This window comes from Alligator mississippiensis, chromosome 13, assembly GCF_030867095.1.
Source record: "Alligator mississippiensis isolate rAllMis1 chromosome 13, rAllMis1, whole genome shotgun sequence".
In the NCBI taxonomy this organism is placed as follows: domain Eukaryota; kingdom Metazoa; phylum Chordata; order Crocodylia; family Alligatoridae; genus Alligator; species Alligator mississippiensis.
The window spans coordinates 58079631-58095340 of NC_081836.1; the positions used below are offsets into that span (position 1 = coordinate 58079631).

A 15710-nucleotide genomic window follows, 5' to 3' on the forward strand; every position below is an offset into this window, starting at 1 on the left:
TCTCCAAGGTCTCATCTGGCCCTGCATTCTGCTTGACTTCAGATGGCTGCTATGGCTGCCTACCTGCCTGCCCTGCCTTCTGCTTTCCCAGGCTGCTATCAGGTGGGGTGCTTATGTCCCATTACCATGGTTAAATGACCAGAGATGCCAATCAGAAAATAAATGCTGTGTGGGTCACAGCATTACCAGACAGGAACAGCACGTGCAGGGTGAAGTTATGGGCAGAGCAAAATTTGAGGGAACACTGAAAAAACAGGTACACGGTTGCCTCCTGGGGCTTAAAAAAATAAAGAAATAAAAAACCCCACCTAAATACAAATCACTGAACCCACATACTCTAGGGAGCATCTCCGATAAACTGTATTAAAATATCAATGTCTCTAACTGCAGTCCTGCTCTGCTTTGAAAAGGAACAAATTTAACTGAGGATATTTGGGAGAGGAAAAAAGAAATAACTCTCTCTCAAGTCAAGAGGCAATTAAAAAAAAAAGAGTACCAAAAGCAGAAGAGCCAAGCAAAAAGGAACATTGCTGAAAGCACGCTCATAAAATGAATACTACCAAAAACTAACAGGCAGTTTAGTTAGATAAGAGGTCCCCCCCCAAATAAATGAGTGAATAAAATCTTCCGCTTGGGTGTAGCCGGTCTGTGCTGTGCCTGGGAAAGCCATGCTTGCAGGCATTTTTGGCAACGATAGGCAGGGAGAGTTTCTGGCTTTAATTTCATCCTAATGCTATGTCTGCTAACTAGGAAAACAGATAAACTGCATTAACACACCCTGAGAGCTTGCAGGACTTGATTTTAAGCTTCCTATCAGATATTTTCACAGGAACAGAGAAGGCTAAACTATATCAGCGCAGCATGTTTTACAGATACTCAACATGAGGGGTCAGCAACCTTTTCAGGATGCTGGCTGGAATGGCCCAGCTCAGGTCCGAGGCAGGCGAGCGGTGACGCTAAGGCCCAGGCACTGCCACCACTTCCCCTGCGTGGCAGCACAAGAAGGGAGAGCACCTAAAGCCCACCACCACCAAACCCCATGTCTACAGGCTGGACCCAACCCGTGGGCAGTAGGTTGCTGACCCCTGCCCCAGACAGTTACGTACATGATGCTAAATTCAAACATCAAATTTTTAGGAGCAGGTGAAAGTTTTCCCCCCAGCCTTAAATGGAACATTTGAAGAGCCTCTCAACATCGGGAGAAACAGCTGCCCTAGAGAGTTCAAAGAGGAAAATTCTAGGTGCAAATGAAAGTCTTGAAAATTTAAGCACGTTAGAGAGACTGGCAATTTGCACTCTGTCTGAAATTACCTGTAACTTAAAATGACAGGTTACGTTGCCCAAGTTTCCCTGCCAGTTTTGGCAGCTTGGTTTTGTTCTACGAAAAGTTTCCCGGCCACCCCCAGATCACATTACTGTGCAAAAAAACCAAAGAGGAGAAACCACCTCATGAAAAAAACCCTGTTAATCTGTCAGTGAAGGCTCTTTGGAAGTCTAATAATAGTAGCTAAAAAATACAGGCACAAGCGATGCACCGTTTGGGAGTATTTTCCATTACAACTCCGATTACAGCAATTTATTAGCACAACAACTACGAGGGCCGTTACTGCATAATCTTTAAATCAGCAGCAGACCAGGGCTTATTTGCAACTCCAAAGGGGTTTTTATTAGGGTTGCTGGCATTATTGGGGGGTCCTGAAAGCCAATAGGTATTTACACAGCTTCCCTATATCAGTCGACTTCTTCAGGAAATTATCAGAAAAGAACACTGGACAGAAAAATTGTAACCTTTCCTGCCCCTGCTCATAATCATCCCCCCCAACACCTACAAGATTGTCCCCAAAATTCACAAGGAAAGCAATTCTTCAGTTAAAATTGATCAAAAACTCATCCTGTAAACCATTTGCTCAGTACAAGGCTTTAATGTCTTTGGTTTCAGCCTGGATCTCTGCTCAGTATGCTTCAGCTTTCAAATCCTCTTTTGTCCATCACATGTCTCAATAAATAAGAAGAGAAACTAAGTTGTATCACAGCCTTCCCACAGTCTGAGGGAACAGACCAAGCCACAAACACTACTTTGTGTCCCGTAATCTTAAAACCATTTCACAAGCAGCACATATAAAGAAGCATTTAAAGGATGTGCATTAAATGAGTTTAGTACCTGTAACAGATCTTCACTCAGGACTTCTGTTTTTTCAGCTCTGGAAAAAAAAAGAAAAGCAGTAGTAGTATTAGAAGGATAAGCAAATAAAAAAGGCAAAGCAAAAGTCTTTGAGAGTACATGACAAAAAATAACCCACACAAACGTTAGAGCTAGGAACCAATTCAGAAGAGGTCACCCCACGTTAAACTACGATCCAGCCAGAGGTTCACGGCCATCGTTCCAACACGCAACACACACTGCATTGCTCTGGATTAATCCTTCACCTCTTGTGTCATGCCAAAGATTAGTCAGATTATACAGAAATTCTCACATGCCTGGCGTTCCAAACCCACCACACGAGCGTGGGAAAAACAAGTCAATAGGACGACTCAATTTGCCTATTTCATATTATTCATTAGGAGAAACAGCAAGGCTCTCTCTTTTTACTGTCTTTTCTTTGATAGTCCCACTTTTTCACCATTTCATGAAGTGGTTTCCCCATTGCCTTTCATTTTTGCCATGCATCTCTGGATTCCTTCTGTTGCTACTGTCTTTTCAAGGTAGGGTAACCAGAAATTAATAGTATTTGATGTGGAGATATTCAGTAAGAGCCTTAGTTCAGTGCATGTTTAATTCACATACTTACTTAACACTGCTGTGGTGATAGCTGCCACTTTCAGTGAGCACTCTATAGTAACTACACTTTCCTTGAATACTCACAGTATAGAAGTATAAGCAAAAAGAATCCAAGCTACTTTCTTTCACATTTCTTAGTAGTGCTGGAATAAATCTTATTTTATACTGTCATCTGTTTTAGGACTATGGCAGTCAAGGGACCTAACCAGCACTGCTCACTTTTGCCAAACATCTGTTTTATAAAGGACAATATTGATGTTTTGCCACATAGAAAAAAAATAAGTGCCTTGCATGCAACACCCCCCCACCAACAGCTGCTGGAAACTGTGGTGCACGTGACCTGTAAGAAATATGGTAAGAATCGTTTCTGCCAATTTGGGCAAATGTGAAAGTAAACTCTGGGAGACAAACAGCTACTCAGTTGCTTATTGCAAGGAAAGATCTTTTCTCTTCATTCTGTCTTTCACAAACAAGGTGTGTATTATACTCCCAGGCATGCTGTATGCAAGAAAACATGGTATCATTTGTCATCCTTCTGTTCTGTCCTGCCAAGTACTTACCCATAAAAGTGATTCACCTCCTATGAAACTATCCATTAGTTAAACAGACAAGACATCTCCAAACACAAGTTTAATTCAAACTGCCAAAAGTATACGATTCAATTTCATGGTGACTTGTGTGTCATGGACTAACAGTGTTAAAATTCATCTTAAGGTAATACTCAAAACCTCTATGAACACTTAGAACTCAATCCTGTAGAGAAGTTACCATTTAAAGCCTTTCTGGTACCAACAGAAAGGCAAACGCTAGAGGTTTACCACCTTTCTGGCAAGAGTTACATGCATACAAGATCCAAGCATTAATTTTCCTTGGAAAAACAGGTATGAACCTGGCTGATGTTTTCCAGCAAAGAAATGATGAACTGATCAAAAGGGCTAAAACTCAGATAAAACCAGGTGCAAACACCTATTGAAAACCTTAGGGAACAACTTTGTAGCCTAGAGTGCTCCAATAGCCAGGGTATTTGTAACAGATGTTCTTAATAAGAGTGTTATTGTCTTTGCACTTTACACACCAACATTACATTAATTACAAAGGTCAACTAATTTGCTTGGTACACATACACTGGGCCACCACGTGTCACTATGGGAACAAAGTGTTGTGTGTACAGGCTGGGTTATACAAACACTTCTGAAACTCTGCAAAAGACCAAATTTTGCCCTAGAAGATGCATCACTGGTTTCCAAGGAGACGATGACTCAGTATTTCTGAAGACTATGAATCAGCTGTTTGAAAAAAAAAAACAACCTCCTTCAGAAATGGGGTTCAAGTAACTGAATGGAGCTATTGTTTGCAAACCTTCTACGGATATTTTTAGATACAATTCCCTTCTTAGTCCCCCTTCCCACAAGAAAAGCAGATGCCTGAGCTGCCAGATCGCATGGGAGTTCAAATTCATGCTTTATTAAGTCTCTCCTAATTTTAATCTGTTTGTGCCCACACTGAGTAGACACCCATGAAACAGCCCATCAGTTTAGCTATGTATGCCAAGTAGGTTCAAGTATCCCCAAAATGAGCAGACAAACGAGAAGCACATCTCAATTCACATAAAACAGAACCAACTGCAACCTCATTTTTACACACAATTCAGAGTGCAATGGATCACTGAATGATGGGCCTAAAACTGCAGACTATAAAGCAAAGCTCTAGAAAAAGGGGTTGAGCAGAAGCTGTGTTTTAGCTTAAGGGCCACTCAGTATACTTCAAGGTGCCTCCTGAACAAAAGTGCGGACGTCTCCCAACACGTATAGCCATAAGACAACCTATTGTTAAGTTTGATAAAGATTTTTTCTTTCTGAACTGTTAAACACCACATTAATGTTGGTTTCTGCGCTAGTGAAAAACTACTGGTTAAATCTACAGTTAACGAGGTCCGCACGATGCTGTGTTAGACGGTTATGAAGGATGGTGTCGAGTCAGCATCCAGCTCTTCACTCGCATCTCTGCTTTGCAGCAAAATCGATCCTCTGCTTATTAGTTTTAGTGTCACATGGTGAACTTGCTTCCGATTGAACACCACTAGGCTTTGTACTAAGGATGCGAACATTTTTTAAAATGGTCTTGGCACAGACATTTAACAAGAAGCTAATTTCAACAGCTGATTTGCTACCTATATTTTTTTTTTTTGTTACAGAAAGCCATGATTTAAGACCCAGGCCTTGAGAAACTTCACTTCTGACAAAGTCGAACACCTTTCAGTTTACAAATCTATGAAATAGAGTAGCCAACCCACCTCAGGTAATGTAATTTGTAGTCAAAATTAGTTTAAATAATTTAAAGGAATCTTTTTTCTTACTGGAGGTGTACACACATTTCAGTACTTCATCTATATACGACCATCACCACTGAAAGATTAAATGGAAAGGTCCAATTTTCCCCTTTTGCAGGTATAGCAGTTCTCTCAGTAGTTGTGCTCAAGTTAAGAAATCCACATGGTCACACACACTCTTTGAAAAGGTGAGATCCATTATCCTAAGAATCCAAAGTACTAATATGCACCTTTTGAGAAACCTTCAGGAATTCACTTTTCCTCCTTCCACTCCTGATGCACGGATTTTAATTAATCCAAGACAGCAGGGAGAGTATAATCCCAAACTATATTGTTCATGTTTAGCTTTCTATATAGCTGCCTCGCATGATCTTATGTAGTGATACCCTAAGCACCAGGAGAGAAACAAGCTGCACTTGCCCCCTCAGAATCCAGTATGCACGACATAAATCTTTCAGAAGTAAAACATGAACTTAAGTTTCTGAACTAACTCCCATAAAATTAGTGGAAGACCTGCCATCCCACACCAAAGGGGTATAACACACTGACAGGTATAGATGTAGAGCTCCTTAGTCAAAAAACCCTGACCATAGCCATCAGATGGCAGGGTGTGAATTAAGAGGGAGCTCGGAGGGGGCTGAGCGCCTCCCCCCCGGTAAGATTTTCAAATATCAACCTGGGGGTGGGGGGGCTCCGATTGGATTGCTCCTTCACTTATCTGGACTTGTTAATCAATTATTAACTGATTTTTTTTTTTATGCAGACCCCCCCCAAAAAAATCAAAGTGTAATTCGAACCCCCAATGGAAGAATTTAAAAACAACATACTGAAGTACTGATGATGCTACCTTGCATTTTACCACATTGAAAGAAAAACACTGTACCTTTAGAGGTAAAACGAGAACAAAACACTAAATACAACTAAAAAACCATGTAATTGAAAACATTTAAATTTAGTTCTGGAAAGCAGCAAAATATACACGATAGCTTCATTTTTAAACACAAAACAGCCAAGGGTCCATTAGATTTCAAAGATTTTGACTGTGTATACATGTTTCAAAACAAATAGGTTTTAAGACACGTGGCTGTTTTACTCTTTCAGCAAGAAGTATCATTTAACAAGCAGCAATGTCTCTGGAGACATGTTCACCTAGTATTTTGCACAATACTAAAACTTTAATGTATTTCAACTCATCTCAGAAGTAACTTAAAAAAAAATAATTTCAGCCTTCTTAGCCAAGTGCAAATACAAGCAGAATTTGGTCCCAACTGTGTAGGGCCCCAAATAACACATGCATTGATTTATGTATTGCAAGTCTTTCAGATATCACTACATAAAAGAATATGCTATGTAAGAGTTTTGAACAAAGGTTTTGCCACCTATGCTACCATTGCTAGCCAGACCAACACATGCTTTGTGTGTCGAGACACCAGGGCTTTTAGAAGCTTAAACAAAGAACAAATTGGACCATTCAGCTGAAAGTCTAGACGAGCGTCTGTCACTCTTCACTTTCCAAAAATAATGGGAATACAGGTCAGCAGCCAGTGCTTTTTAAGCTCCTACTGAAGAGACACTACATATAGTTAGCAACATTTCAAGTAAAAACTTTCCCAACAAACCCAGATGGATACAGAGGACCACTTTGTTAAAAGATGCCTTTAAACCCTTTTTTATTTTTAAAGTCCCCTTTGTTACGAAACAGCCATGAGAGAGCTTTTAGAGTCATGTAACTCATAATAATTTAAGCCATATCTGGGCTAGCATTTAAGCATTTAAGGTTTGATGTTACCTAGTCCAGCGGACAGCAATTAAATGGTTTGGGGGCTAGAGTCATGACTTGTGAGGAAAGGCTGAGGGAATTGGGCTGATTTAGTCCCTATCAACCCAAATTTTCTATGATTCTAGCTGCCATGTTTTACATATCAAGTGTAGACTAGAACCACATGCTGCCTTTTACACATGCTGAACTGAAAGAATTAAAGTGATTTGATTAGATTGGGTTAGAATGACGCAAACTGGCTCCAAATTCAGCTTAAATCTGTAGTCATTCCAACCAGCAGCAGGGGTGGTGTTGATCTGGGCCTCTTTCCCAAGTAAGTGCTCATGAATTAATCAGCGTTCCTGGACTGACCAAAGCAAAGCCATTTAAAAGACATCTAGTTAAGGTGAGCTCTCTTTCAACTGCCAATTAATACCCAGGCTCACATTCGACATAATACTGAAAGAAAGGCTGCAGCTGCCTTGTGGGTTACATTTTCACCCAGATCAAGTTAACACTCCTTCTAAACCCTCACCCTCTTGCCTCCCAGAAGGCCTAGCACTACCGTTTAGATGCGAATTATAGAAGCTGTCTTGTCTGTTGCACCTCCGCAATGAGCCGACTGTCCCCACACGTCTTGCTCCAGGGCAACTTCCAAGCTCTGAGAACAGGTAGGAACAAACAAACACAGTTCAGCGGATGTGCTTCTACTGGATGCACTAATGCAACATACCAGATCATATTGTAGCTCTGAGGCAGTTTAGAAATACTTGCACTCCAAAGTTTTAAGCAGATTGTACCTGAAAGACCTTAATGGCACTGCTACGCAGGGTCTGTCCACATCTTATTAGAACCCAGAGGGCTTTAACCTCAGATGTGGCCCTAGCACACCAGCGAGCATTTCTCTGGCCTGACCCCTTTAACTCTTTTAGCTGTTATGCCAATTTTATGAAATGGCCTGAAATGCAAATATGGCAGTGAAGCCAAGCGGTCAACCCAAGCAAACTATTTTAGCTAAAGCCCTGGCACATGTTGATTTAAGAGGTGCCATGGGATCCGGTCCCTGATCCCAAATCATGCTTCCTGCCAGGCCAGCATGTTGGTGCAATTAATTGAGTCTGCTGCAGCATGCTAGTTAGCACGCTTCCAGGAGCTTCTGCATCTCGTGTATCAGCATTCGTCAGCATTAACTAAACCTTGTTTACACACGTTTTAGTTAAAGCATCCCTGCTGCCATTTTGAAGCGTGGCAACGCCGATACATGAGACGCTGCGGATGCTTTAATTACCAGCAGCTCTTGGAGCCACTTTAATAAACTGCCTCCTCCCTTCCTCCACTCTAGGAGCGTGTGTAAAAACACCCATACAGTTTAAATGTACAATAAGGTCTTTCCAAATGATGACTAATTGAAAAAGCATGCTTGCGTCTTCCCTGCCCCTCCCCACATACCAGGAGGCCCAAAGCATTCCAGGTTTGTGACAGGATCTGCTGTGTGAACTTCCGGTATGCAGAACTTACTGGCGTGCGTTACAGAAACAGAATAGCTGCTGTTTAAATCTACGGAAGTTCCCCGACACATCTTATAATAGAGATAGATGGACATGACTGACTGTAAGAAATGTGATGGGTCAACTAATTCAAAGATGTGGACATCTTGCAAACATCAAGATCCTGCTGAAATGCTACATTTATTTCCACAACAAGTGGCAAGCTGATTGCTCAGCTGTTCACATGGTTTTGATAAGGAATAGCTGCTAAACTGGCAGCACTCCACCAAAACAGTACCAGAGTTGACCTTCTGGGAAAGGAAGGATACTGAGCACTGAAGGACAGTGATGTGATACAGCACAGGGTACAACTTATCAATAGCTGTTCTGAGCAAAAGAGTGATCCCATTTCTGAAGCGACGCTTTGTTTAGTGAACGTCAGGGATCCAAAGCAAGCCATGTTTTCAATTAAGATTTATGAATAGATTCTGAAGAGCCTTAAAAACCCAATCAAATCACTCATAGTACTGAATTATCATCCCATAATATTGTACCTCTGGTTTATAACCAGTTTGACCAAGGCCCCACCAAAGCAAATGATTCCTGTAAATATGGTAATGGTATATTTAAAGCATCTTGGAAAAAAAAAAAAAGACTTAACTAATCCCTAGTCTTAAGCCTGCAGAGTCCTCAAATTGTTTAAAACTAGGCAAGAGTGCTCTGATGAAAGTTACCTTCTCTAGGTATTATTCAGCTTTAACACATCCCACATCATAGTATGACGTGCAAAATCTCAGCAGTTTATTCTTGTTGAGAGGATGTTTATGACTACTTTTAGAAATGACTGTACCCATTTACACTGGAGTGCATCACGCTGCCTTATCGAACAGTGGATAGTTAAGGAAACTGCCCACTTCTGTGCCTGCTCCAAACAAACAGCAATAAGCACAAGAACACACAGCTCTCAAGTTGGTCTAATAAAAGAACTAATCAAGTGGTCTAATCAAGTTAATTGGTATAATAAAAGAAATCAGATTTACCTGAAGAACCTTGTCTGCCTATGTCCTTAGACCAACACAGCTACAACCTACACTCCAGCTCTCAAGTGTCATAGATTCATAGATGTTAGGGTCGGAAGGGACCTCAATAGATCATCGAGTTCGACCCCCTGCATAGGCAGGAAAGAGTGCTGGGTCTAGATGACCCCAGCTAGATACTCGTCTAACCTCCTCTTGAAGACCCCCAGGGTAGGGGAGAGCACCACCTCCCTTGGGAGCCCGTTCCACACCTTGGCCACTCGAACTGTGAAGAAGTTCTTCCTAATGTCCAGTCTAAATCTGCTCTCTGCTAGCTTGTGGCCATTATTTCTTGTAACCCCCGGGGGCGCCTTGGTGAATAAATACTCACCAATTCCCTTCTGTGCCCCCCTGATGAACTTATAGGCAGCCACAAGGTCGCCTCTCAACCTTCTCTTGCAGAAGCTGAAAAGGTCCAGGTTCTCTAGTCTCTCCTCGTAGGGCTTGGTCTGCAAGCCCTTAACCATACAAGTGGCCCTTCTCTGGACTCTCTCCAGGTTATCCGCATCCCTCTTGAAGTGCGGCGCTCAGAATTGCACGCAGTGCTCCAACTGTGGTCTGACCAGCGCCCGATAGAGGGGAAGTATCACCTCCTTGGATCTATTTGTCATGCATCTGCTGATGCACGATAAAGTGCCATTGGCTTTTCTGATGGCTTTGTCACACGTGTCATTTTACATTTAAATAGTTATGAAGTTACCCCTGCTTGGTAGCAAACCTTTTCTTTTTAGGAGTTTTGTAGACATATGTACAGCCTTTTCCAGAAGGGAGGTAAAGTAAAGGCAGTCACAGTCCACTAACCCAAGGAGACTCAGGAGGTCTACATGCCATGTTGGACTTGGTGGCAGCCCTGTTTTTAGCTAGGCCATGGGAAGGGGAGCAGCTCACAGCTACTCCTTCACAGCTGGGCTTTCCCTTTCCAGTAAGTCAGTCTCTACTTCATGTACTTTGGCCAGGGGCGAGCTGCATTTAAAAGTGCAGATCGGGAAGAACTCAGGAGCCGGGCTCTTTCATCTTCTGATGCAGCAGAATCTAATAAACCAAAGCTGAAGCAGAGCTGAACCTCGGTTTAGCAACATCCAAGACCGTGCTGACTTTGGTGTGGCCACAAGTCCTGTGCACAATCACAGCATCCTCAGCCATTAGGGATGAGCTCAAGTAGGTTGAGAGCTACAAGTAGAAACTTAATGCCCCTTAAAGGCTAGTAAGGAAACAGCAAGAGCAATCCCAACAGTAACTGCCATAAAAACTTGGCCATTCACTAGAGAAAAACTGAGTCAGTTCAAGTGTCAAGCTGAAAAACAGAAACCTTGACTCATGTCCTGTAAATGGATCGTTGGCATGTGGGTAATAGATGCTGCTTATGGGAGTGTATCTTGCTTCATGATGAAACAAATGGCCTATGCTCTTAAATTCTGACACAGTGCAAGTAAAGACAAATAACTACCCACCCGGAAAGTGCGACAACTATTTACATGGCAACTGAAGCTAGTTTTTCCAGCTGTTTGATTTTCCTTAACGTGGAGCCTATTTCCTTGCTACCCAAAAGCAACCAGATTAGCCGTTTTTTGGCAAGTTAGCACTTCACAGCACCTTCATAAGGGAGTTACATTAACAGCACATCCTGCTTGCTTTCCCAAATACAATAGGCAGGATTTGCTGCCAGGAAAATGTGGAAAAGCCAGGAGCTCTGTTAAAAAAAAAAAAAAAACAATGAATCCAGAATTAGAGGCCAGTTTTCCTTCTCAGAGCCCTGTTTTCCTACAATTAACCAAGAAATTCTGTGCGAAGTGTAACTTGAAAAACAGGACATTTCAAGTGTTGGTTCGCTGTTCCTCATCTGACACTGCTAAAACAAAGGCATCTCTGTGCCTGAATTCCAGCCCTTTAACACTGCAGGAACCAGATACCTTCTCCTCCAAAGCAATTTCAGACCTGAACTAAACAGTTTTAAACAGGTCTGAAAGAAAAAATGCCGATAGAGGAAGAGACATGAAATCACAGATTAAAACTAGAGCAAATGATTCTTAACACTGTCCGATTTCTAGCTTCTCCTAGTTGAGAACCTAGCATCCTAGTTTGCATGCATTATCCTTTTGAGAAGTCAGGGCATTCTCATATTTTGGGAGTTGGCTGAAATTCAGCTTCTCCAGTTTCACGTTGCCTCCGTAAATATATTTAAAGAGTGATTCAGAATGATTTTCATGCAGGGGAATTATTTGCTCTTTTTGGCAACCCGCACCCGCATTCAACTTTCTGTATAACAATCTTCTGTAGGAGTTCTGATTTTATTTGCATAGCGTTGTGAACAGGCCCAAAGAGCAGACCCATGTTTAGCCAACTGTGGTTTCTGTGGTGAGAAAAACAAAGTTACAAAATTCCAAAATTAATTTAAATATTTTCAAAACCAAGAAAATGCAAAGGATCAGCAGCAGTGGTCACTCTTACTTGGGGCTTTCAGGTGGAGCTGGTATAACAGTTGCTTGCTTTGTTTCTAATACCAATTTTAAAGTCACCTTCAAATACTGATGCCACATCAGGTCTTTCAGCATTTCTGTCAATAAGTGCTCATTTAAGAATTTAAGCTATTATCAGCAAAACAAATTTTATATGCAATTCTGAAATTCAATTGATGCCACTGTGTTTTTTTCATATGCTTTTCATACTACACAATCTGGGCTGTCATCAGATATGCAAGACCTAAAACAGGAAGGAGACAGTTTGAATAATTTCAATTGTTCTACAGTTTTGGAAATAAAAAAAAAAAAAAAAAAGTGAGCTGAAGAAGATAAACACCACCTTCGTGCAGCTCCTGTGCTCCCCCATGGTCAGTCACATGGCTATGTCAAAAGCAGTGTTTATTATTTTACTCCTGTTGCACAACAATCCATGTATGCAAAGAGGTCCTGCTCCATAATGCTGCTGAATTACAGACCTAAGAAATCAAAGACAACAACTGGTTTTTGAGCTGTCTGATTTGAGTTAGTAGGGCTTTTTAGCCATAAAGATTCTTTCTAGCTTTTTATTCAGAGATTAAACCGATTTGATGCGGAAGTGGCCAAAACACGCACCTCCCTGTCTTCCTTCCCACCCGCTCTGCAGAAACGCTTTAAAATTTTAGTCTAAGCAGATGAGGAGAGTGAACAGCTCAGAAAATGAATAGAAACATGACTCTGAATGACTGCATTGGCCATGAGATCTCATCATTTTGACTTCTACAGCCTTATCAAGTATATTTAGTAAGTGAAAAAAAAAAGTTTCACTGAAAAGGTTCTCTCTCAAGTTGAACTTTTAATAATTTCTGCCGTGTGGTAACAACAACCTTTGAAAAATATTCACAGTATTTAAGCACCATAGCTAAGAATGCTGAATTTAGCATCATCAGTTCAGAATCACATCTGAAAAGCCATCGATGCATCCTGGGGATATGCAATCTGATTAACACGAAGAGGTATGTCAGTTTTTATAAAGCTTCAATGTTACTATAAGAATACAGGCAGTCCTAGACTTACAATGTTTTGAGTTACAACGTTTCGCACTTACGTTTCTAAATTGACACCCAGTTTCAACTTTACAATTTCAGTTTCGACTTACAACGCTTGATCCGATGCGACACCACGCCAGCATCAAGTTTGCTGTGTCACCCATCTCCCTAGAGAACATCTGTCCAAACTTCCTTGGACAAGGTCTTTAAGAAAGCAGACAGGACTCCAGAAAACCCTGCACCCAAGACTCCCGAGAAGATTCCAGCCAAGAACCCTTCAAAAAGTCCAGCAAAGTGACTTCAAATAAGTCTTTCCAAATCAACATGATTGCTATTTACAATATAAATATATTAATGTAGCTATATTACTCATCTATACTTGTTCAAGTACAAAATTCTGGAGTATTTTTTGGTGAAAATAGGGCATCAGGCCTTGGTTCAGGAACCAATCCCTCATTTATAACATTGTTTCTCATGAGAAAATTGGTTCCGAGTTGCAACGTTTTGACTTAAGACACGGTTTTCAGGAACCAATTGTATTGTAAGTCCAAGGACCATCTGTACCAGTAAAGACAGTCATCAATAGTCCCAAAAACCCCTAAGCAGTTGTATGGAACTAGCTACCCCAGAACACCTCATCTAACGCAGTCGATCTCGCTCTTTTTGGGCTCCACGCACCCCTCAGCAAATGCCAGCTCTTCATTTTCAATTGTTTTTTGGGTTTTTTTGACTCCAGAAAAATCCTTGAGCAATTTTTCTGTTGCAAAGAACTCAGTAAGACCAGAGCAGGGCAGGATACTCTTAACGCTGTGGATTCCTATTTGAAATTCCTGGGTTTCTCTTGTGAATCACATCTGCACACCTAACAGTGCTATCATTACCTTCAAAAGATCTCAAGGCACCCCCAGTGCTGTGGCACCCTAGCTGGGAATTGCTGATGTAAGGAACTGTCTTGAACTATTTAATACTTCAAACGCTAACCATTATTCTGGTTCAATCTTCAAAACAAGGAACAAAATCAGCACTTTCTTTTAAAGAAAGTGTCTTTGTATTCAGAAATACTTGTCAGCACCACAATACCTACTTAAAGTAGCTTATGTTCTAACCGGCAAAACTAGCACCACTGTTTAATCACGCAATTACTTCTGTTTTTTTCCTTTCAACATGCCATAGTACACTCCAAGGATGGAGCAAAAAGGGGTAGAGGTCAAGCTGAGAGCTGTTTGGCCCAGGGATTTGGCCCATCAAGAAAAGAGTCTGCATTCAACTGTCTGGTAAGAAATGGGATCTAGCAATTATCAACAGCATTCAGGTAATGGACTTTTATTTCTGTTACCAAAAATACAACTTGTTAATTCAACATTATTTTGAAATTTAGTTTTGACAACTTCGCTCCAAGATCCTCAAACTTTTATCCCATATCCTTACTTATACCAATTTTTTCCTTTCTTCTACTTCCATCCACCAACTTTCAAAACAACTAGCAAATATTGACCGCTGGAACACCCTTTGTGTCCTAGTGAATTAACCCTTTGTGTAACTGAAATACAAACATGTCCTTCCATCTGCAGGGACATTAAGGCCACAGCTAGTTTTAAGCCTAGAAGCATTAAAATTGCCAGACCAAGCAATGTTGTTTGTCCCATGAGCCTGAAATCCACTGACCTGCTTTAAGAGTGATCTTCACTGTAGCAAGATCAAGATATATCCAAATTGTATATACTATTTTAACTGTCTATAAACTCAGCTGAACAAAAAACCCCAATACATTCCATCAATTATCGGCTGCTTCTTTAAACCCTGAATCTTTAATATATTTGGATTCACTCTTGGAAGGGCAGGCTATCACATTAAACAATGAATTCAACAACTGCTTGCATTTTGACAGGGAATAACCTCACACCACTTAGTTTGCTATATCAGCAGAACGTTAATAAGTGGAAGTTGAACAATTTGCTGGTCAGCTGCAGCAGTACACAGGAACAATATAATGCCAGTCACCATCTCTATTTATTTTGAGTGCAACTTGGGGAGTTCTGCTTTAAAAGCTTACATCCACATTTGGCACTAATTTTAAAACTTCTAGTGCAGTAGGATTATTATACAAAATAATTCTGATTATTATGAGTCATTCATGCATGTATGAGGACAGCCTCTATCCCAGTTCCTTTGGAAACTTCTTGAAGTGTTAAGGCATATGAACAAAAAAGAACTGAAGGTTTTTTGGGGGGTGGGTTTAAGTCAAGGTACACCTTGACTATCATTTTGAAACCAGGTAACATGTGACCTTGCCCCACCCATCTGTACCTGGGTCAAGCACCAGTTTGGATTGTGAAACCTGCACTTTACAGGTCTTCAGTCAAAAGAGTCTGTACTGCTGAAACAGCTTTTCGGCTTCCAGAACTAATTTAATACACACTCTTCAGGGGAAAAAAAAAAAAGAAAAAAGAAAAAACCTAATCTTTGAAATGGTGCAGTGCTGCATAACTGGACTGCTCTCCTCAAGTATTTCACTAGTTTAGAGCTGCAAGGTGAGAGGCTGGAGAAGCAAAAGCCTATAGCTTATTAAGTTACAGCAGTGCTTCTCAGCCTCGTTAGACTCAAGACGCCCCTCAGCAAATGCCAGCTCTTAAACTTTTACTCATTTCTTAACTAAAAATATAGTAGAGCAATTCTTCTGTTGTAAAGTACCTGGAAAAGGCCACACTAGGCTGGAATGTTTTTGACCCTATGGATTCCTATTTGAAATTGCTGGGTTCATCTTTTGAATCATATGTAGGTATTTGCACCCCAAGG

At 41.0% G+C, this 15710-nt stretch overlaps 1 protein-coding gene across 6 annotated transcripts in view; it reads right to left on the reverse strand.

Moving 5' to 3' along the window:
* The window catches only part of ARHGAP17 (Rho GTPase activating protein 17), a 58150-nt gene that overhangs the window by 25578 nt on the left and 16862 nt on the right, over positions 1 to 15710 (reverse strand). For all 6 annotated transcript variants that reach the window (XM_006268402.4, XM_006268406.4, XM_006268404.4 and 3 more), the window contains exon 2: positions 2162 to 2201. In XM_006268402.4, the coding sequence (XP_006268464.1) occupies positions 2162 to 2201 (40 nt within the window). The remainder of the gene's footprint in view (positions 1 to 2161; positions 2202 to 15710) is intronic.